Genomic DNA, 22164 nt, shown 5'->3' with positions numbered 1-22164 from the left:
TAACCAAACTGATCATCATACTGAGCAGAATAATCGAGAAGGATTTTTGAAATCTCAGCATGTGGAAGGTCATATTAATGCGCTTAGATTGCGATTTTCTTGTTCTTCTATGTTTTCTTATTTTTAAACAGACAGAGGAACTCTTCCCCAAATATCTCACGAAGAGGGCGCTTTACTTAGAATATAGGGTGATAATTCTAGAGATAGTGTAGTAACGGCTAGTCTAAACTTTTCTTTCAATGCACAGAGCGTTTTGTATAATGAGTTAAAAAATTCATTTGTAGCTTAAAACAGAGGAATGCTTACCAACAACATGTGTTAATTAGTTCTCTACAATGAATTGTATTTGAAGATATAATATATAACGTAATATACGTTGCAACAGACATGCATCCAAGTTTTTGTTCCGTGGCCACGACTTTTTTGTAACTCCAGTTGTGATTTCATGTCCTTTTGAGTTATTAAACAATTTTTGATTGAATTATCGATAGACGCGTTTTGTAGGTCTGTGACGGCTTATTATATTTTCAGAGAGAGAATCTTTGGGGACATGCATCCAAGCTATATAGTAAAGTCGGTGACGGTGGCTCTATCTATGGCCGCGTAATTAAAGGCCAGTCTCTTGTCTCTTTTGTATTTTCCTCGACGTGCCAACTTGTCATTAATGAATACAAAAAATTCATAAACAAATAGAAAGATACGAATTCTGAAATAATTTCTGCTGTTTTTATAAAGAAGCACATGGAGATCTTAGATGTCACAATTAGTGAGGTGGGTCTCTCTTGTCCCATGTTATTCTCTCTCTCTCTCCCTCTCAAAACTTTTCAATTTTCTTGTTTTGAATTTTGAAACTTTTGAAAACAAAGAACAACAATGTTGGTTTTACCTTCTCCTCGTCTCTTCTTCTTCCTCCTCTTCATCTTGTTCTCCACTTGTTTCTTGCATACAAGAGCTCAAGAAGGCCAAGGTGATATAAGTGGTGACAATATCAAGGTTGACCCGAGTCTCACGTTCGAAAACCCGAGTCTTCGTCAAGCCTACATTGCTCTTCAATCATGGAAACAAGCTATTTTCTCTGACCCTTTTAACTTCACAGCTAACTGGAATGGCTCGGATGTTTGCTCTTACAATGGTGTCTACTGTGCCTCTTCTCCTTCTCGTCCGCAAACCCGGGTTGTTGCGGGCATTGATCTTAACCATGCCGATATGGCTGGTTATTTACCTCCCGAGCTCGGTCTTCTCACTGATCTGGCTCTCTTCCATCTCAACTCGAACCGGTTCTGTGGAACAGTCCCTGCCACGTTTAAAAACATGAAGCTTCTATACGAGCTTGATTTGAGTAACAACCGTTTTGTAGGGAAGTTCCCTATGGTTGTCTTGTCCTTGCCTTCCCTTAAGTTCTTGGATCTCCGTTACAACGAGTTTGAAGGTGTTATCCCATCCAAGCTTTTCGACAAAGAGCTTGATGCCATATTCTTGAACCATAACCGATTTCGGTTTGGGATACCGGAGAACATGGGAAACTCTCCGGTTTCAGCTCTGGTTCTTGCGGATAACGATCTTGGAGGTTGTATACCGGGAAGTATCGGTCTAATGGGGAAGACCCTTAATGAGATCATCCTCTCTAACGATAACTTAACCGGTTGCTTACCACCACAGATTGGAAATCTTAAGAATGTGACGGTTTTCGACGTCAGTTTCAACCGGTTAAGCGGTCCGTTACCGTCCAGCGTTGGAAACATGAAGAGCTTGGAGCAGCTCAATGTTGCTAACAATAGGTTCACTGGAGTTATCCCAAGCAGCATTTGTCAGCTCTCAAACCTTGACAACTTCACTTACTCTTCCAACTTCTTCACCGGTGATGCTCCGAGATGTGTGGCTCTTTCGGGAGACAATGTGGCAGTTAATGGATCGATGAATTGTGTTGCCGGTAAAGAAGGTCAAAGATCAGCTGAAGAGTGTTCATCTCCAGCCTCACGCCCTGTTGACTGTAGCAAATTTGGATGCAACAATATATTCTCTCCTCCGCCGTCTTTTAGGATGTCACCCACCGTCCGAGTACTTCCTCCACCACCTCCGTCTTCCAAGATGTCGCCTACGTTTAGAGCAACACCACCACCTCCGTCATCTAAGATGTCACCTACTTTTAGAGCATATCCTCCACCACCACCGTCTTCCAAGATGTCTCCTTCTGTCAAGTCCTATCCTCCTCCTCCCCCGCCTAAATATGAGCCATCTCCGCCTCCTCCTCCTTCTTCCGAAATGTCACCTACTGTTAGAGCATACCCTCCACCACCACCACCATCACCTCCCCCACCATCTCCTCCTCCGCCGTATATATACTCATCTCCACCACCTCCTCCGCCGTCTCCAACCTACGTCTACTCATCTCCACCACCACCACCACCGTCACCTCCTCCACCATCTCCCCCACCACCATATATCTACTCATCTCCACCACCACCACCTCCATCACCTCCGCCACCATATATCTACTCATCTCCACCACCTCCTCCACCATCTCCAACCTACGTCTACTCATCTCCACCACCACCACCCCAATATCAGCAAACACCTTCCCCACCTGAATACTATCCATCACCTTCACCGCCTACTTACTACGCCGTTCAATCTCCACCGCCGCCACCACACGTTGACTGCCCACCAGTAACAAGTCCTTCCCCTCCACCACCGGTCTACTATACACCGGTTACACAAAGCCCCCCACCTCCACCGCCGGTTTACTATCCCCCAGTAACACAAAGTCCTCCTCCACCACCGGTATACTATCCGCCCGTAACACAAAGCCCACCACCACCACCTGTGTATTATCCTCCGGTAACACAAAGTCCACCACCACCACCTCTGTACTATCCTCCCGTAACAAAAAGTCCTCCACCACCACCACCGGTTTACTATCCACCTGTAACACAAAGTCCTCCACCGCCACCAGTTTACTATCCACCTGTAACACAAAGTCCTCCACCGCCACCACCGGTTGAGTACCATCCACCGGCAACCCCAAACCACCCTCCACCACCACCACCTAAGGGATGCAACGACGGTCCAAGTAATGACCATCACTACCAAACACCAACGCCACCTTCTCCACCGCCTCCATCCTACGAGGACACACCTCTACCGCCAATCCACGGTGTCTCTTACGCCTCTCCTCCTCCACCGTCAATCCCATACTACTAAGTTTAAACAAGGCATTAACTAGTGGCCAAAGCGGACACTAGTCACAATGATCAAATTCTTTTGGTTTAATACCTATTTGTGTGTTTTTGGTTGACAAGAGACATTCGAGTTATTCTTTTTCCCCATGAATATTTTGTTCTTTTTATTTCTTGATTAAACAGAGGATGGAGTATATATTTTCAGTTATTTTATAATTGGTTACCTATCATATATGTATTTTCTTCGATAAAATGTTCAGTATAAATATAAATTCCTTTCACAAAAGCCTCTTCTAGCTTAATAAAATTTTAAAATCTTTGAAACTATAAAGAGGAACTGCTATGATCTATTCTAATGGAAAGAAAACCGACTCTTTCTTTATCTTTGAATCCTGGCCCAGGCGACAACATATAACTAATTACACCAATTTTCAGTAAACTGCACTTCCTTCGGTTCCATTGTTTCATAATGTAAATCTTTTTAGCTAAAAACACAATGATTAAGTAATTGTTAGTTTTCAAAAAATATCATTCCATATATAAGCTCAATCATTCACTATAAACATGTATATAACTTAATTGGTCACATAATATCACAATAAGTAAAAAGGTTACATTTAAGTGTGAAAACAACTTCTATTTTGGAACAAAAAATACTTCTGAAATGATTTACATTATTAAATCAAAGAAAGTATAGGTAAATCAAAGAAAGTTAAATTCAAAAAAAAAAAAAAAGAAGGTTGGTGCAGCTTATAACCCGTTATGTTCACGAGAAAAGTGAAGAGGAAAAACTCCATAAACACCAGTTACAAAAAAAAAAAAACCTCCATAAACACTCAAACAATATCTCTCTTTAATGCTCATTTAATAAAAAAAACTAAATAAGTTTTCTAGTCTTCAAAGTTGAATGTAAGATTGAAAATATTTGTGTTATCAAAAGAGCTTTGCTCTATATAGGTTTAGACTGGAGAGAATGTTGAATTCAGTGGATCATTGCCAATTCTTGCGGATGTCAAAGGTGTAGTTGATCTCCAAGTAGCACTTACTGTCGTCATCAATAAACTGAAAGAACAATAAACGTTTATTCAAAATAATAAAAATAACAATAAACTAAATAAGTAATCTAAACATTTATCAACAAAGCAAATCATAATTGCATAATTTGAAGAAAGCCTCAAACTCATCAAGTATACGAAAAATTAAGATGTATTTTCCCAAAAAAATTGTTTCATGTATATGAAACATATACAGGAAAACCTCTATAAATTAATACTCGATAAATTAATAATTCTATAAATTAATAAACTTCGTTGGTCCTAACTTGAGCCAGTGTAAAATATGATACAAAGCGATAAAATAATAATAAGATAATAAATTTTTAAAACTCTCAAGTAAATATATAATCCCATTAAAATCATAAACTAATAATCTATTAATATTTTTTTTATATATGTACAAATTAAACATTATAATTGTTGGTTTTTTATTTACAATGAATATACATCTATTTTTTAATATTTTAATATATTCTGATAGTATTTAGTAAAATAATATCAAAAATCACACAACAATTCTACGAAACATAAAAATATACACCAAATAAGATAATAAAATAATATGAAAATCAACTTTAAATTAAATAATATAAATATGGTAAAATAAAATATTTTCTTATTTTATAAACAAAAATAGAAAAAATAGAAAACAAATCTAAAAAGGAAACTTTGTAAATTAATATCTCTATAAATTAATAAAATTTTAAAGTCCCAGCTGTACCTTAGTTCTTGCGGAATATGATCCTCTAGCGAAAATACCAGACGGTGTTATTTCTTCAGGCATCACATGTTGGTATGGCTCAGCTTGAGGACTAAAAGTCCCAAGCATTGTTTTCGTACTATCAACTGCTCCAAAAGAAAGAGACACCAAAACATGAGAAGAGGACATTGAGACATTTTTAAGATTACCCCAAGACACAAGAAGAAAGATAAAAATACCCTTGACACCGGTTTTCCAGACGGTGTTATTATAGCGAAGGCCCGAAACAATATTGTTGGTGACACGGAAGTTGAAGACAAGTGTGTACTTAGATCCTTCCTTTATGGTGAACCAAGGACCTTTAGGGTTAGGTAATCCATCATCAGGTATCGTTAATACCATCTCCTCTCTGTCTGGAGACCTAACTGTTAAGTCTAGTATCTTTACTACTGGATCCGGTGTCTCTGCATTTTCATTTTTTGGTTAACTGTGTGTTGACATAACAATTTAAGTGTCTTCCTTCTAAAACTAGTGAGATCCAAATGATCTCATAATCATTACAGCTACCATTAAGTGATATATATATTGCGTTTAAATCATACAATCTAAACCGGATTTTGGATTTGGTTTACCTCCTACATCTTCCAAATCCACCACGCCGATTAGCTGTTCCTTCCATCTCCTCAAGCTTTCATCATCCTAACAAATTTTGGCCGAAAATGTAAAATATTTTTTAAAATTTGTTTGATTAATAGATCAATATATAGAATGTATTGACATATGTACCATTTTCATACATTAGTATGCCATGAAACTAGCGCTCTTAATTAATATAACCAAATCGTTATCCCACCATTATCTATAAGCTTGTATAATTTAAATCTTCGTCTATTAATAACTTGAAAAATAAAAAACCTTGTCTTTCTCAAGCTGTTCTTTGAGAGCAATCATGGGACCGAGCTGGGGCTTCTTCTCGTCTTCGTCATCATCTTCTGTCGGAGACAAAGAGCTATCACTGTTTTTTCTGCTCAGCCCTGTTTCTTTTTCTGATGTCTCTCCTGAAGCTTCTCCTCCCTTCTTCTCATCTTCCAACCCCATTATTGATTCCTCCAACCAAAACAAAACAGACAAACAATACAAAAGATCTCCGTCTTGATCTAATAAGATCTTAGATAATGTCAACCTTTTGATTTTTAGTAAAATGCAAAGATGGCTCTAGAAAGGAGAGAGGGGAAAAGAAAGAGTTTTGGTGCTTTTTGTTGAGGTATGTTAATATGTGGAGCTTGAAGAAATTGTCATGTGGTGATCCTATTATTTTGTAAATATCACTCTAAAAATCAGAATTTGCTAAATATGTACGAGTCTACATTGCAATTATATTTGCATGGTTACACATTTTGAGGATGGTCTCATGCATGCTGGCTTGCAAATGGAGAAAGTTTAAGAATAAATTTGTCAAATAGAAGACGAAGGCTAGTAGTAAACCTTTTTGAGCTCTTTTATTAGTTTTATTAGCCCATATGCAAACATAACAGCTGCCTTGTGAGGTGTGCAACTTTCCAGTCCCAATAATGTGATTGTGAAGATATAAATTTCAACAGACGCAGACACATGGATTTTTTTCTTCAACATGTATCCAAATCTGAACGATCACACAAGGAATATACTAACACAAACTGTATATGCATCATGGTTTGCATACAAATATAGAACCGTGTTCAAAATCTTTTTTTTTTTTTTTGAAAATATATATTAACATAAATACCAATTAAAATAAAATTATTGATTCATATGGTTTTATAATCATTGTATCTTATTACATAAGAAAATTTAAACTTTAATCACAAAAGTTTATGTGATACTTTTAACAGTTTTAGTAATTTATATTTGTTTTGAAAATTCAAAATACAAAATATATTTAAAAAATCTAAATTTTTATTATATGATTAATGCAATTTTTTAATTTATTTTAATAATAAAAAATTAAACAAAATGATAGAAAGTATACGGATTGTTAGCAAATCTTTATTATTTAAAATCATTAATTACCATATATATTTTAAAAATTCTATAGATTTTATTTAAAGAAAAAATAGATAATAAATTTCAATTTGATAAATGAATGTTTTATAATAAACATATAATATAATATAACGTTCCTTAGCAATTTCATTTTGGACTAAAAAATTCTCAATTGATTCTCAAACCGCCACGTAAACAAAACGTGACAATTTAGTATGATATTTTTTTAATTAGTACAAACTAGATGTTATAACTTTTTAAATGTTTCTCTGTTAATATATAGAGGATACATAAGTTGGGTGATTAAGAATGCAATAATCTTTGCTTCTATATGTGGAGCATGTATATAATTCAAAATTGAAGTGGTTCAATGAACATCTAAAGTATTTGTGTTATATGTGAATTTGTTTTTCAATAGATTTATATTTGAAATTGTTTATTGATGTATGGAAACAAAATTTATTAACTTCATATAACATAAAAGATAATAAAATATTAATTAAAAATAATTTCCCATATATCCTGATTGACATCGTGAAAATATGAACAGCTTATTTTTATTTAGTTTGAAATTTTTTGTCAACTTTTTTTTTCAATGATAAATTTTCGTGTAACTGTAAAAGGCAAATATTAATTGAAATCCTAACGTAAAAAAGCTACCCTTCCATATATTGAATTCTTTTGATAGTAATAGTTATGATAAACTGAGTAATACAAGATATGTAATTGTCATGTTCTTCATCTTGTTGTTCAATGACAACACCCAAATTTTTTCGTTAAGAATTTTTTTTTGTATTGACGAATAAATTTGTTTCCGACTATTGTATTCGTACGGGACGGATATTCTTAATACTCCAGATATCCGCTCTGTGCCCACCTGTAGAATTTAGCAATTCGTTTGCAATCTTGAATTTTCATGAACAATTGCACACAATAAAAATTATTTTAATGTATAACCACAAATAAGGTCATTAATATTAAAATACTTATAAAATTGACTTTTTCCATGTAATTGACACATCATAAACATAAAGCTAAGAAAGTTTTCTTGAACTAGTCAAACTCTAACTCTTCAGATCCAAATCTCATAAATCTCTCCTTAAATTTCACAGTACAACTCACACTTACTAAGTAGTAGTGTTGGTGACATACATAGAAAATTATTTAAATTTCAAAACAAAGTTTGATAGATGAATGTCTTAGTAGTATATTAAATTATCTTTCTTCCATCAGTTTAATAATTTAGCGAGTTTTGATTAGGAGAACCATATGTTTTAAAATAAACCAAAATTGAAATTGTGGTCATTAAGAATGATTTAGTTAAGTTAGTTTCGTGTTATCCACATCAGCAAAATTTTAAAATATAATCACATGTGGAACTGAGTCACCTTTGACACATGAATACATATCACATTTTCATGTCATATTTGACAACCAATCTTTTTTTTTTTTTGTAACACTATTTGACAACCAATCAAATTATTATTTCTTTTTAAAATTGTATTTTCAATTAATAGTATGAATAAACACTTACATTGTTTAGCTAACTTAGACATCAACACTAAACAGGGGGGAATCAAGACTTTTAATTCATTGGGCGCACAAAATAATTAAAAAAATTACTGGGTGCAAAAATAATGAATTTCCATTTTGTCTATAATAATTTCTCTCATTGCCTTATTAGAATAATCAAAAATGAAAATCTAATAGTCTACTACCTGGCTTCGCCACTGACACTAAAGTAGATCCATTCTCTTACTTTGTGTCTTTGTTTAGCTATTACCTATATGAGACAATACTAAATAAAATAAAACCAATTTTAAGATTCGTTAGCTAAATCTATTTTAGTGTTTCAAAAAAAAAAAGCTAAATCTATTTTATCTTAAATAATAGACGCTCCATTACTTCTTGGTGACTCACCTTGCATCTTTAAATTTACTGTTCTTTGCAATTCAACTTTTTGTCATCAACATAAAACAGAATTAATTTGACTCCATAAACAACATTGGTAGCTTGGCATCCATGTAAACAATGAAAGACGATTGTTTTCTGACACTTCGTACTAAACTATATGCTTTCAAATTTTGCATTCTTGGTGCATAAATTATTTCTGAGTTAAAAAAACTTTTTTGCAAATAACTTGCAAAAGCAGATTATTCTTTCGGTTCTGAAACCATCTTCACCAATTGAGAACAATTCGTTACAAACGTGACCCAAAATTGATGCAAATTTCTTATATACTTCATTATCCAAAGTAGCACTTCCACGTCCGAGTGAAGAAGGGGAAGAGTAGCCTTGACATTTTTATCCCCATCAAACCATTAAACTTTTCTAGAGTACTACTATACCAAGATTGACCTGAAAAAGTCTCATTATCTTTTTAAGAATCATTTATAAAACACCAACGTCCTGGAATTGAAGGTAAATTTAAAACCTCCACATAAGTGCTGCCCTCTGTGTGTTCAACACTTGTGATCCAGCCCAAAGCGTTTGATTCTATTTCCGCAAATTTAAACGTTTTCCCGGGATCCATGTCTAGATTACTGAAAACTTTGTTATTTTTTTTCTTCCAAATGTACCATAAAATCCATGCAAATTGATGGTCATCCATTTTCAGGTGAACTCTCCAGAATAGATGATCCATATTTATAAAGAAGAAGCCAGTGGAAAATAACTGGATTTGATGGTATCTGTGAAAGGATTCAAACCTGACGCGTTGGAGGACATTCGAAAAATACATGGTTTTATTGATTTCTTTGAAACTCCACATCTTACACAACATATATCTTCTTATAGCCCTTCTGCTTGCAGATTTTTCTTAACTGTCGTTTTAAATTTTAATTTTTGTTTTATTATAAATGCCGTTTTACATTTTTAAGGTAAATATTAAATGTTTTTCTAACTTTTACCATTACCTTTGATTCATTAATTACTAAAATCAAATAAAATATTATATAGTGATAAAACAGAAAATTAATTATTTTTTTAATTCATGTACAAAAACCTTAAACAATACTTACTATAAATATCAGCTTAAAAGGCTTTATTTTGATCGTCAACGCAAGCGGTTAGCTTTGCGTCATGGTGCAACTCTTTGGAGGAGAGATGATCTATGACATGTCATAGTTCTTCTTTACTTTTATCACTTAGGAGTCGTGCGAGATGAAAGTTTCATGCACGGTTTTGAATGAGAGAAAGAAGTGAGGAATCCTCTTTTCGACTCTGACTCTCCCACTCCAGTCGTTACTTTTCTTTCTGTTACTTCGAAAGTAGTTGTTTCAGCTTTAGCCACTCGAATTTTCGATATTCCTTTTTATTTCTCATCAAATGAATGGCATCTTCTTCTGTAAATCCTAGCTATTCTTAGCATGATATTGGGGAATCTCATTATTACTCAAACAAGCATGAAATGTATGCGTGCATATTCGTCCATAGGTCAAATCAGATATGTAATTATTGGAATAATTGTTGGAGACTCAAATGGTGGATATGCGAGCATGATAACTTATATGCTGTTCTATATCTCCATGAATTTAGGAACTTTTGCTTGCATTATATTATTTGGTCTACGTACCGGAACTGATAACATTCGAATTATGCAGGATTTTACACAAAAAAGTTCTTTTTTGGCTTTTTTTTAGCTTTATGTCTCTTATCCTTAGGAGGTCTTCTTCCACTAGTAGGTTTTTTGGAAAACTCCAATTCTGGTGTGGATGACGTGCATGCCTATATTTCTTGGTTTCAATATGACTTCTTACGAGCGTTTTTTCTATCTACTATTATCTAAAAATATTAAAACAGAAAATTAATTATTTTTAATTCATATACAAAAACCTTAAACAATACTTATTATAAATATCAGCTTAAAAGGCTTTATTTTGATCGTCAACGCAAGAGGTTAGCTTTGCGTCATGGTGCAACTCTTTGGGGGAGAGATGATCTATGACATGTCATAGTACTATTATAGTCCACTGATCCCGTTGTATTGGCCCCGAGCTTCCGGGATGTAAGAAAAGATAAAGGAAAAAAACTTTGGCTTTAAGGCTTAATCGCTTCAGAATGGAACGACTCTGAATCATATCATCAACATTTGTGCATGTTTATATGAGTATATGATATCTATGAGTCTATTGCAAAGTTGCAGATATTAATCAAATAAAATATTACTTTTCTATAGGGACCAACGATGCAATAATATGATTTTTCTTTAGACAAAATCATAACTAACAACAAAGAGAAGTAGAGACCCCTTTCCAGAAGTATTTATACTAATATAGTATTTCTAACGTCTACAAATTTATCTAACTCCAAAAGTTATAGATTAATTAAAAAAAGCATACATGATAAACCAAGATAAAGTCAAACTCCTGTTATGAATGGTGTCAGTATTGTTTTGCACGTATGGACATTCAAAGCAAGTAAACATTGAAAAATAGTAACGCTTAATTAATAAGCATAGTTTCAATTCGATTTAATGCTTCAAATAGTAAATAGTATCGATTTTTAAATAATACTCATAGCTATAGGAGGCGAGGCAAAGACCACTATGGCACTATGCTGGCATTGTAAGTTCGACTCCTAGTTTTTGCGTGAGAAAATGATACAAAAATATAGCTTGGTAAAATATTATTGAACGTCTATAACTTTTTTTCGGCTAAAAGGTTTTTGCTATAGCCTACAGACAATTAAGTGAATGTCTTTATATCATCTTTTTCTTTACAGTATTTTGAGATCATCCAAATCTAGGATATTCACCGACAATAATATATTCTCTTGTGACACAATACTGTCTCTCTCTTTTTTTTTTTATAAACATATCTTGAAATTACATGGTAATACTCGATTGTAATATTGATTTAGTTAACATCTTCCAGAATTATCAATTTACATTGTAATTTCACTATCTATTTATATTAATCATAAAAAAAAATTCAATTATACCACAAATTTAATACTACTTTCACATTTACCATTAACAAATGATTATTTTCATTAATACTCTAAACACTAAAATCTAGACCTAAATGTTAGTATATTTTTGATTGACGGTATTTTTGAAAAGTGATACTTAATTTGTGGTATTTTAGACAATTTCTATTAATCTTATCATTCACAATAACACTGTTTCATTCAATCATAAACTTTTTGTAACTGTTTTCAATAATAACTAATTTCTAAAAAATGCTGATAATCTGCGTATATATTGTTTGTCAAGATTATCAATTTACACATTTTTAAAATCTATTATGAATCATGACAATATATATATTAAAATATATATACAATCAGCTTAGCATTAAGAAACAACTTAATAGATCAGATCCTATCAAGAAAGAAAATTAAAAAAAAACACAAACAAAAAAAGATTCGATCTTTTATTCTTGAGTGTAGCTGTGGTGGCCAACTATTTGCTGACGAAGAGATTCTACCCAGATGGGACCATAAAAATGAGCATTTAATTATGGTACCAATCTTAACATGTGGCCGACCAATAAAAATTTGACAGGTGGTACAGTTTTGACCGCTGGTCTAAATTAGTGCTTAAATTAACGATAAAAAATTAAGGGAAATTGCCAAAAATACAACTTTCATGATACCATTTTTCAAATGTACACTAACCAACTTTACCATTAAAATTTTGATAGGCAAAGTACATTTATACCCCTAATTAATAAAACACAAAACTACTCTCTTCTTCTCCTACATCTCACGAGATCTCATCATCTCAGATTCACATCAACATTGACGAATTCTCCGGCGGTGACGAGTTTTCCGGCGAGATCCGGCGACGTTGAAGAGATGTACAGCGAGATCCAAGGAAGCTACGGCGAGATCCGACGAAGCTACGACGAGATTTGACGATGATGACAAGTTCCCGACAAGATCTGACGACCTTGACGATTTCTGCCGAGATTAGACGACGCTCACGATTTCTCTGACGACTTCTCTAGCGAGCCTTCTGACTAACCTGAAAAACTTGACGAGATCTGACGAACTGACCAAGCTCTCTCACGACGTCAACGAAGGTGACAAGATAATAGATGGTGATTTTTGTTCTATTTCATTAATTTTAGCTTGATTTCCCAGAATCGATGTACGATGTGTTTCTAGCAAAAGAAAAGAAGTTTTTTTCTGATGAAATTTTATAAATGAGGTACCAAATTATCTTTTGGACTCAAGCCATAGATGAAGTGGATTTTGTGTTGCTTAGAAGTGGTAGCTTACATGTTCTATTCACTGAATCAAGTATTTCTCAAAAACTTGGTGTTTGGATTTCTCCAAAAGTAGAGCCTACATTCATTTTAGATGTGGAAGAGTTGATTCAAAAGTTACTTGAAGTTGCTGGCTTTGTTGCACACCAACTGTTTGATCAAATGATTTTAAGAGGAATGAAAAAACAACAACACAAAGTCTTGAGTAAAATACCAAAACATAGCGATTCAAATATAAACTCAAGAAAGGAAGACATAATTTCAGTGACAAGGTTTTTACAATTATTTCTTAAAAATGATTTATAAGCCTCTATAAAACGTTATAAGACTTCATAAAATAATCACCTTTTGATATTCTACAAATCTTTATAAATGATTTTATAAATCCTTATAAATAACTTTAAATATTCTTATAAAACTAAAGAACACGTGCATGCTTTGGTAAAAGATGATGATATGTGGCAGATTCTGAGGCACATGCGGACAGCAAGTAATGCTCCACCGCTTCAGAAATTTTACATACCCTTATAAATTGTTTAATAATCCTTTATAATGGTGTATAAACTTTATAAATTATTTTTATAAATTATTAATAAATTATTATACAAACTATTATAAATTGTTTTATAAGGCTTTCTAAATGGTTATAGACTCTTTTAGTTGATTTATAAACAGATACAACTCTTAAAGTACCCCTTATAAATTGAATATAAGCTTTCATAAAGTTTTTATAAACCCCTATTAATAGTATATATACCCCTTCTAAATTATTTATAAACTTTCATAACGTTTTTATAAATATTTATAAATGGTTTATATATTTTATAACTTGTTTTATATGCTTTTATTATTGTTTTATATACTCTTATTACAAATAATTTTGCATACCCTTATAAAGCTTTGTAAAGAGATGATGATACATGGAAGATTATGAGGCACATGCAGACAGCAAGCAAGGCTCCACCGCTTCAGAAATTCCAAGTTATTATATATCAGCCTTTTCATTTATCTGATATCTGAGATACATGGGCCAGCTATAAATATTTATAAGTTATTATTTATCAGCATTTTCATCTCTGAGTTTATATAATACTTTATAAACAAGTATATCTGAGTTTTATAAAGGTTTATAAGGGGTTATAAGTTATATAATCTCTTCATGAAACTAGTAAATCTGAGTTTTATAAAGATTTATAAGGGGTTATAAGCTACATAATACTTTATAAATTAGTATATCTGAGTTTTATAAAAGTTTATAAGGGGTTATAAGTTATATAATCTCCTCATGAAACTTGTATATCTGAGTTTTATAAAGGTTTATAAGGGGTTATAAGTTATATAATCTCTTCATGAAACTTGTATATCTGAGTTTTATAAAGGTTTATAAGGGGTTATAAGTTATATAATCTCTTCATGAAACTAGTATATCTAAGTTTTATAAAAGTTTATAAGGGGTTATAAGTTATATAATCTCTTCATGAAACTTGTATATCTGAGTAGTTATATAATCTCTTTATAAGGGGTTGAGGCAATATATCCATTGTTGAAGGATGTGGTTCTTTCACCAGATATGCATTTTTGTATTGATTGTATTTTTGAGGTACTTTAGAAAAATTAACTTGTAAGCCATTATAAATCAGTTTATAAACGTTTATAAATCACTTTTGAGTTCCGTATGCTCATTTTGCCTAGCATTCTTCACAAGAATTCTCAAGTTCACATGTTCATATGTTTTGAACAGCTCAAGAAAACCCTCTAAACAATTTTCATTCCTTTTATAATTTATTAAATATTTTATAAACCTTTATAAATGGATTTTACTTTTAAAAATAATTTATAAACCCTTATAAATAGATTATAAACTTTACAAACTGTTTCATAAACTTTTACAAATGATTTCTAATATCTTATTTGTTCTTCATATTTCTTTTGCTCTTCTTTCATGTATTATTTTCTTATATATGTTACAAAAAAGTAAATTCACAAATCCTTGTTCCCATTAGTTTTTTTTGTTTTATATCATTGTTGAACTGTCAAAATCCATGTCATCAAGATCAGATGTGTTGGGGTCACCAAATGTTTGTATTCATTAGAAAATCCAAACATTATATTAAACACAAGATGTAAAAAAGAATAGTCAGCATTTTATAAATCTCTACAAATCTCTAATATATAAATTTATAAACTCTTATAAAATCACATTTATAATCTTCTATAAAAAGCTTCACATTATTGACCAAGACACCGATTGGGTAATCACTTTTGGATTGTCCAGTGGTTCTATTCCAGCTTCATAAATCCTCAGAGGCAATCTCATAGATGTGCAGAATTCATTGCTATCTAACTGCAAGACGAAATAAAAATATGATGTTAACTTTTAATCATGGTCTGAAGATACCTTATCCAAACGTAATATTCATGTATTTTGATAACAGTTTTACAAAGAATATAGGATAATAAAAGACAAGACTTCTCAAATTCACACATTTATATGTTTTTATAGACATATGAGCAACTCTTGTTTACAAACTTCTTTATAAACCTTGTAAAGCATTGAGTTGTACTATCGATCCTAAAACCCAGACTTATAAGAGGATATAATTATTTAAAATGCAATGTTCACTATTCGAAAATCTTTCTTCTAACCATAATTATTCAAATGACAAGTTTAAATTAAATCAACTTTATTTTTTTGTTTCGGATAACAGAAAAACGAAAATCATAAAATCACTTGAACCCAGATTTATAGAGGTTTATAATTTTTTGAAAACTCAATGTTTACTATTGAAACTATTTCTCTTAGATCGACATGTTCTAAACGATTTTTTATATCAGAAAGAACAAATTCAAAAAATTACTTGAATCAAACAAAAAATACAAAATAGAAACATACATGTGTGAATCGTGGTGAGGAGCCAATATCTTTGAGGTTTTAATCGTGATTCTTGTAATTTTTTGTCGCTGGTTGTGTGAGAGAGTGATGATGGATCTCGACGAAGACGACGACGGATCTCGACGGAGACGACAACGAATCGCGACGGAAACGACGATGGATCTCGACAGAGATGACGATGGATCTCGACGACTGTGGATCTCGACGGATTTGACGACGTCGACGACGAGATTGGATGAAGACGACACGATGCTGGAAAGACGTCGACGATGACAGAAACGAGAGAAGAAAAATTTAATGGAAGAGAAGATAAGGTAGAGTCAGTTTTGTCTTTTACACATTAATAAAAAGTGCATTTATGAAAATGTCCATCTATTGGTGGTATTGTTAAATTATGGTATCACACAAAGTGTAGTTATGAAATTTCTTCAAGAATTAACACATATTCATTCAAGGATTACGAGACAATTATGCTTATGTTGTCCGACTTTAGGATTACACATATTCAAGGCATGCCCGCATGGGGTCGTTTCACATAATTCCGATTGCCAAAAGTGAATTATTTCGAACTTTCCTTTTTAGATCTGAAATAACAATATAAAAATCATAATTTAGTTTAAAGTGTAAGAGGAAGACCAAACCTTTTCCATCAACAAAATCTTATATTTGTATTTGTTTTGCAAAAAATAGTATTTCAGTATATTTTTAAAAAGGTAATTTTAATTTTTATTCCAAAATTAGATAACATATTACTTTCAAACTTCAAACAAAAAGTAAAGTATTTTATATATATAAAATTGTAGCATAAACTCTAAGAATCACTTTTTTTTTAACTGGTCACTCTTAACCAATGTTCAAAACTACGCTAGGCGTTAGTCGGGCGCTCGGACCGGGCCTAGCGCCTAATGAATAAACCGGGGAATACGCGAAAATTAAGCGGCGATTTTTTCTCTCTTATATATTATATTATGCATATAAATCAACAATTGTGGGCGTGGTCTTCTGGTTATTACATTGTGTGGCTTTCTAACAATCCGGGTTCGACCCCTTACGCGGTTGTTTTTCGTTTTTTTAACATTTTTTTAAATGAGTGGCAGTTATGTAAATTACTCATCGTCTTCTTCATAAATTTTTTTAGGTTTCACGATTCTGAACCAGGTTTTTGCAGCCGCCATATATATTTTTGCATAATCTTCAAATCTTTTGCGTTTTAACTACAGTTTTGCACTTTAATCTTATAGATCTATCACATATAACTGATTATTTGCTTCAGATTAACAAAAAAACTCAATTTTTTTACCATACCGCCTAAACCTCTGCACAGAGCCAAATCGCGGCGCCGGTAGACCGCCGACCGTTTATTCGTCGGAAACTCGCCCGCGGCGGCCGCGTTTTCGAACAGGGCTCTTAACACACTAATACTTCTTCATATAGTAATGATACACTCATCCTTATACTATCTGATTTATATATTTTCTATGAATACAAATATAGATAAAAATATATATTGAAATATGCAAGTGGAAGAAAAAAATATTAAAACATAATAAGTATATAATTTTTTTTCTAAAAAAGATGATTAAATATAAATAAAATTTAGATCGTGATAATTTATTCTAAGAGCACCTCCTAAAGAAAAAATCTTTAGAGAAAAAATAATTAAATAATCAGTGGATCTACCAAAATAAAAGGAAAAAATATAAGGATTTAATCTTTAAAATTTCTAAATAATAATTCGTTCTTAGTGAATCTTTGCACTATTTACGGGTCCCCACGAAACGTGGCGGTCCGCGATTGGTTGATATTTTTTCAAAAATCTGAGAAAAATAATAGTTAAAAAATAAAATAAAATTTTCTATAGACTCCAATTGGTAACACCATTACGAGTGCTCTAAATAGCGAGATAATTTGAGTAAAAAAATTATTCTATTTTAGCTATTATTATACTGATTAAATATGATTTTAATTACTATTTAAAAATACAAATAAATTAAAATTGTTTATTATTCATACTAGAACATCTCTAATCTACATTTATAGTTTATAAAAAATATAAAAGCTTTACAAAAAAGGATTTGCTATAATATATATGCTTATATAATATAATTCTTCTTTATTTATTGTAAACACAGAAAATATTATTTTCCTCTAAATATAGAAATAAAAATACTCTCTCCATTATTTTAAGAGAAATTTTTTATTTCGTAATAGATGACATTTGCACAGATATAGATAACTTTAGTTTTATCAAAATTTGTGTAGTCGAGTGTATTGTTATCATATCTATTTATAATTAAATAAATTAATTTTATATTATATTTTATTGATATTTTTGATAAAAAATAAATTTCTTAATATTTGTGCATTAGGATAAAGCATCATCTAATACGAAACGGAAGAAGTGTAATTTTCTTTCCAAAAAGTCATTTATTAAGTATATTGAAACAAAAAAATTATAATATAATTACATTTAATTTAGCGCCATACTGTAAGTTTGATTTGTAATTGTAACATTTTTTATATCGGATATAAGTCCTTTCTTCTGTTACTAACTAAAGTATTCTGAATATCGAATATTAGTTATTGACCTATTGATAATTTACACCATTTCCATAATAAAATAAAATTGTTGGTCCCACACTTATGGGCCATCTTAGCCGTCCAACCTTTTCTGCTTGGTTACCTTTACAGGTGGTGATTACGTGTCCGCGCCTATCAATCTGATTACAAATTAAAGAACAGCGACAATTATAGTTTGATAAATTGATACTCCAACTTCTAATCGCGCAGACAATATGATCCGTTCTTTTAAATGTAGCCAGCCATTTGAAAAAAAATGATAATATATTCAAAATTTATTAACTTTTTAATGTTGGTTTAAGTATTATTTTGATGAAGATCTGGCTAATTTTTATTGTTTCGGAAAATAAGTCACATATCTTCCTTTCGTGTCTCAATTTTTTGAATTAGCATTTTCATAATTAACATTTTAAAAATCATTTTCTTCAAAAATGACAAAAATTCTAAGTATGCTCACTTTTCATTACATTTTTAGTGAAAAAATAGTAGACACTTAAAGTTCGTAAAAGGGGGTCTTTTGTCCGTAATAAAAAAACACAGAAAAAAATTAGAAGAAAATTTTAGTTATTACATATTTACCGAAAACTTCTTAATTGTTTTATTTAAACAAAGAAGCAATTGAACAAAAAAAAGGTGGGGTGAAGATTTGATCTGACGTGGCGACAGGTATGTGGGTCCATTTTCAAGTGGAATCCTACCTGGCATACACTCAAGTGTCAGCGATCGGACACATGCACAATGAAATCAATCGAAATAACTTGTCGCCATGTCATTATCAGTCAATACATGGGACCCATATTTTTGCATTTATTGGTCCCACCCACCGGCCTATACTTGTCGTCAATAATCCACGTAGATTAAATAAAGAAGGGAAAACAAAAACGATAACGCTTACTGTTGAGTAAAGAAATAGTCTGTCCTATAAAAGCCAGAAGAAACTTTTTTTTAGTTAATATTGATTATTACAGATGCGATAGCATAAACAAAAAAACACAGCAAAATTAGATAAATAAACCCAAAATAATTGACAATAATTTAACAAGTTTATTAATTAATTAACTTTACGTTTTTTTTAAATGTAGAAGTTAAACGTATTTTTCAGTATACACAAAAGTCACAAAACATAATATATCAAATAGTATTCCGGTTTTACAACGATAATATATAACGATAACAGCTAAACATATATTTTAACACGTCTATTCATTTTAACCAAGTTGTTTTGGTCTAGTGGTAAAGGGGCTCAGGCTAGAGCTTCTGCTCTGGGTTCGATTTCACTTGGCCATCGGGACTAGCGTTAAATCGGCTTCAGGAAGATTAGTCTTTGGGTCTAGAAAACCTTAAGGATCACTTCCTGGTTAATAAAAAAAAAATAATAATTTAAGATTATCAGTAAAACAAAAATGGTGGTTAGCAAACAAATTATGCTAATATTCAGTTATTCACTGCCAAAATATTCGAAGTAAATCTCTAGTAGAAATGTCATTTTCGACCAAAATTAGATTCAGTAAACGATTCCATATTCCCTTATGAAGAAACATTTAGCTAAAAACAACCATCTTTTGTATGTAAAATTAAAATTTTCACTTCATTAAGTCCTAACTCCTAATATACCTAGATCTACCCGGTGTTATGAACATATGAAGCCAAATCATGTGCACAGGATAGGAACATATATATGTACTATTTGACCTTCTGCTTTTACATTCCATGTGATATCTTATCTGAATCAGTAAATTATTTACTTTGTACAATGTTAAGCAAACGCAAAAATCCAAATACTAGAGTTTGTAATGAGTATCATTTTCTAAAATCGTGTAATATATCTCAACTCAAAGAAAATTAGATCATAAATCTAAAATGATCTTATATATAGCTACAATATAAGAAAAATTCCCATCAATTACATCAACATTTTAATAACATGACCAACCTTATAAATAAGCACCTAATCTATTATGAGTAATATTAATTCCCAACCACCGTTTTCATCAATTTTTTTTTGAGGGGACAATTTTTGTAAGTGACAAAATTGATGATATAATCTGATAATAATACAAAGAATTAATGGGGACTCTCGTGAATACAGTTGTAGCGTCTTATTATGATTATCTGACCCTTAGACCATCAATATCGGTGGCCCTTAAGGCCTGGCCTTAAATAATTTTGGATCAAAAATAAATGAAAATTGGCTTAGTCCATCGCGAACGGACCTAAAATAAGGGCTGGCCTGGCCTGTCCTTAATGAAACGTGGCGTAGCATGATTGGGAGAAGAAACCGAAGTCGAGAGAAGAAAGTGAAGTGTCGGTCTGTTCTTGTCTTTTCTCGAAACAAAATCGAAAACCAAACATTGTGTTCTCCGCTTCTTCGATCTCGATCTGTTCGTGTTCTCTGTTTCTTGTCGTTGTCGAGTTCGTGTATCTCGATCTCCATCTCGATCTCTTCCATCACGAGTTCGTCTATCTCGATCTCTTCAGTTGCTCACTCTATCTTCCATCTCGATCTGCGGCGGTTTCAGCGGCGATTCTTTCGTGTTTCACCGGCGGTTAGCTTCGGGTATCATCGGTGGTTCCCTTTCGTCTCGATCTCTTCCGGTTTCAGCGGCGGTTGGGTCTTCCTTTTTCAGCGGCGGTTTCGTTTCGGGTTCAGTGGCGGTTCGGTTCGGGTTGTGCGGCGGTTGGGTTCGGGTTCTGTGGCAGTTCGGTTCGAGTTCTGCGGTGGTTTGGTTCTGGTTCTGCGGCGGTTCGCTCCGGTTCTGCGGCGGTCCTCTATACTCGGCTATATCAAGAAGGTATGTGAAACACTCACTTTATATTAGTTGTAGTTGTAAAATTATAGTCTCTGTTCCGAAACGGCTTATATGATTGAATCTAATTGTTGATATATATATGTAATAGTTTGTTTGATATATCGAGAGTTATATTTTGGTTGCTTATATCTGAATATGATGGTTCTGGTTGCTTATATCTGAATATGATGGTTCTGTTTGTGATGGTATAGATATGTATGATGGTTCTTTAGTCATATAGATATGTATGATGGTTCTCTTTAGTCGTATAGATATGTATAGATATGTAGGTGAAGGATATTAATGGTTATTTCTGATAACTCTAGACTGAGAAGATATGTAGGTGAAGGATATTAATGGTTAATTGTGATAACTCTAGACTGAGAAGATATGTAGGTGGTAGATATATTGTTGATGTCGCCGAGTTTAGATATGACTGTGAGGAGAATAATGGTTTGTTTGTAGTTACATCGTAAAAGTGAGATTGCTTAGTTACATTGGTTATCCGGTACATAATTTAGGCATATTGAAGGAGAAAAATGGTTTGTGAAGGAGAATAATGGTTTGTTTGTAGTTACATCGTAAAAGAGACTTCCACATTGGTTAGGTTTTTTAGGTGTGTAATAATAACTTCAGATTAGACATTTCTTGTTGATGGTTAGTCATTATATTGGTTAGTTAATACTCTTCAATTCCTCTAAATAAGCACCATCTGATCCCCCATAAATATAGAC

The 22164-nt window shown here is 32.3% G+C and overlaps 2 protein-coding genes across 3 annotated transcripts; one reads left to right on the top strand and one right to left on the bottom strand.

Annotated features, from left to right (window-relative positions):
* The first annotated feature begins 731 nt into the window (after positions 1-731).
* LOC108827831 (leucine-rich repeat extensin-like protein 2) lies at positions 732-3409 on the top strand. The gene has a single exon (XM_018601329.2). It carries the CDS (start codon positions 874-876, stop codon positions 3199-3201), a length of 2328 nt encoding a protein of 775 aa, XP_018456831.1. The 5' UTR covers positions 732-873; the 3' UTR covers positions 3202-3409.
* A 349-nt stretch (positions 3410-3758) lies between these two features.
* LOC108827832 (rho GDP-dissociation inhibitor 1) lies at positions 3759-6513 on the bottom strand. Of its 2 annotated transcripts, XM_018601332.2 has the most exons (5): positions 5850-6510; positions 5567-5633; positions 5174-5398; positions 4956-5080; positions 3759-4241 (listed from the first exon to the last, which is right to left on the bottom strand). In XM_018601332.2, the coding sequence occupies exons 1-5, from the start codon at positions 6030-6032 to the stop codon at positions 4170-4172; spliced, it is 672 nt and encodes a 223-aa protein (XP_018456834.1). In that variant the 5' UTR covers positions 6033-6510; the 3' UTR covers positions 3759-4169. The 2 variants fall into 2 exon arrangements, with proteins under 2 accessions (XP_018456834.1, XP_018456833.1); XM_018601331.2 differs by having other exon boundaries at positions 4956-5398; positions 5850-6513.
* Positions 6514-22164: the final 15651 nt, after the last annotated feature.

The sequence above is a fragment of the Raphanus sativus genome, chromosome 9 (genome assembly GCF_000801105.2).
Source record: "Raphanus sativus cultivar WK10039 chromosome 9, ASM80110v3, whole genome shotgun sequence".
Classification (NCBI taxonomy): Eukaryota; Viridiplantae; Streptophyta; class Magnoliopsida; order Brassicales; family Brassicaceae; genus Raphanus; species Raphanus sativus.
Note: the sequence above shows the minus strand (reverse complement) of the source record. Positions and strands in the feature narration are given on the sequence as shown.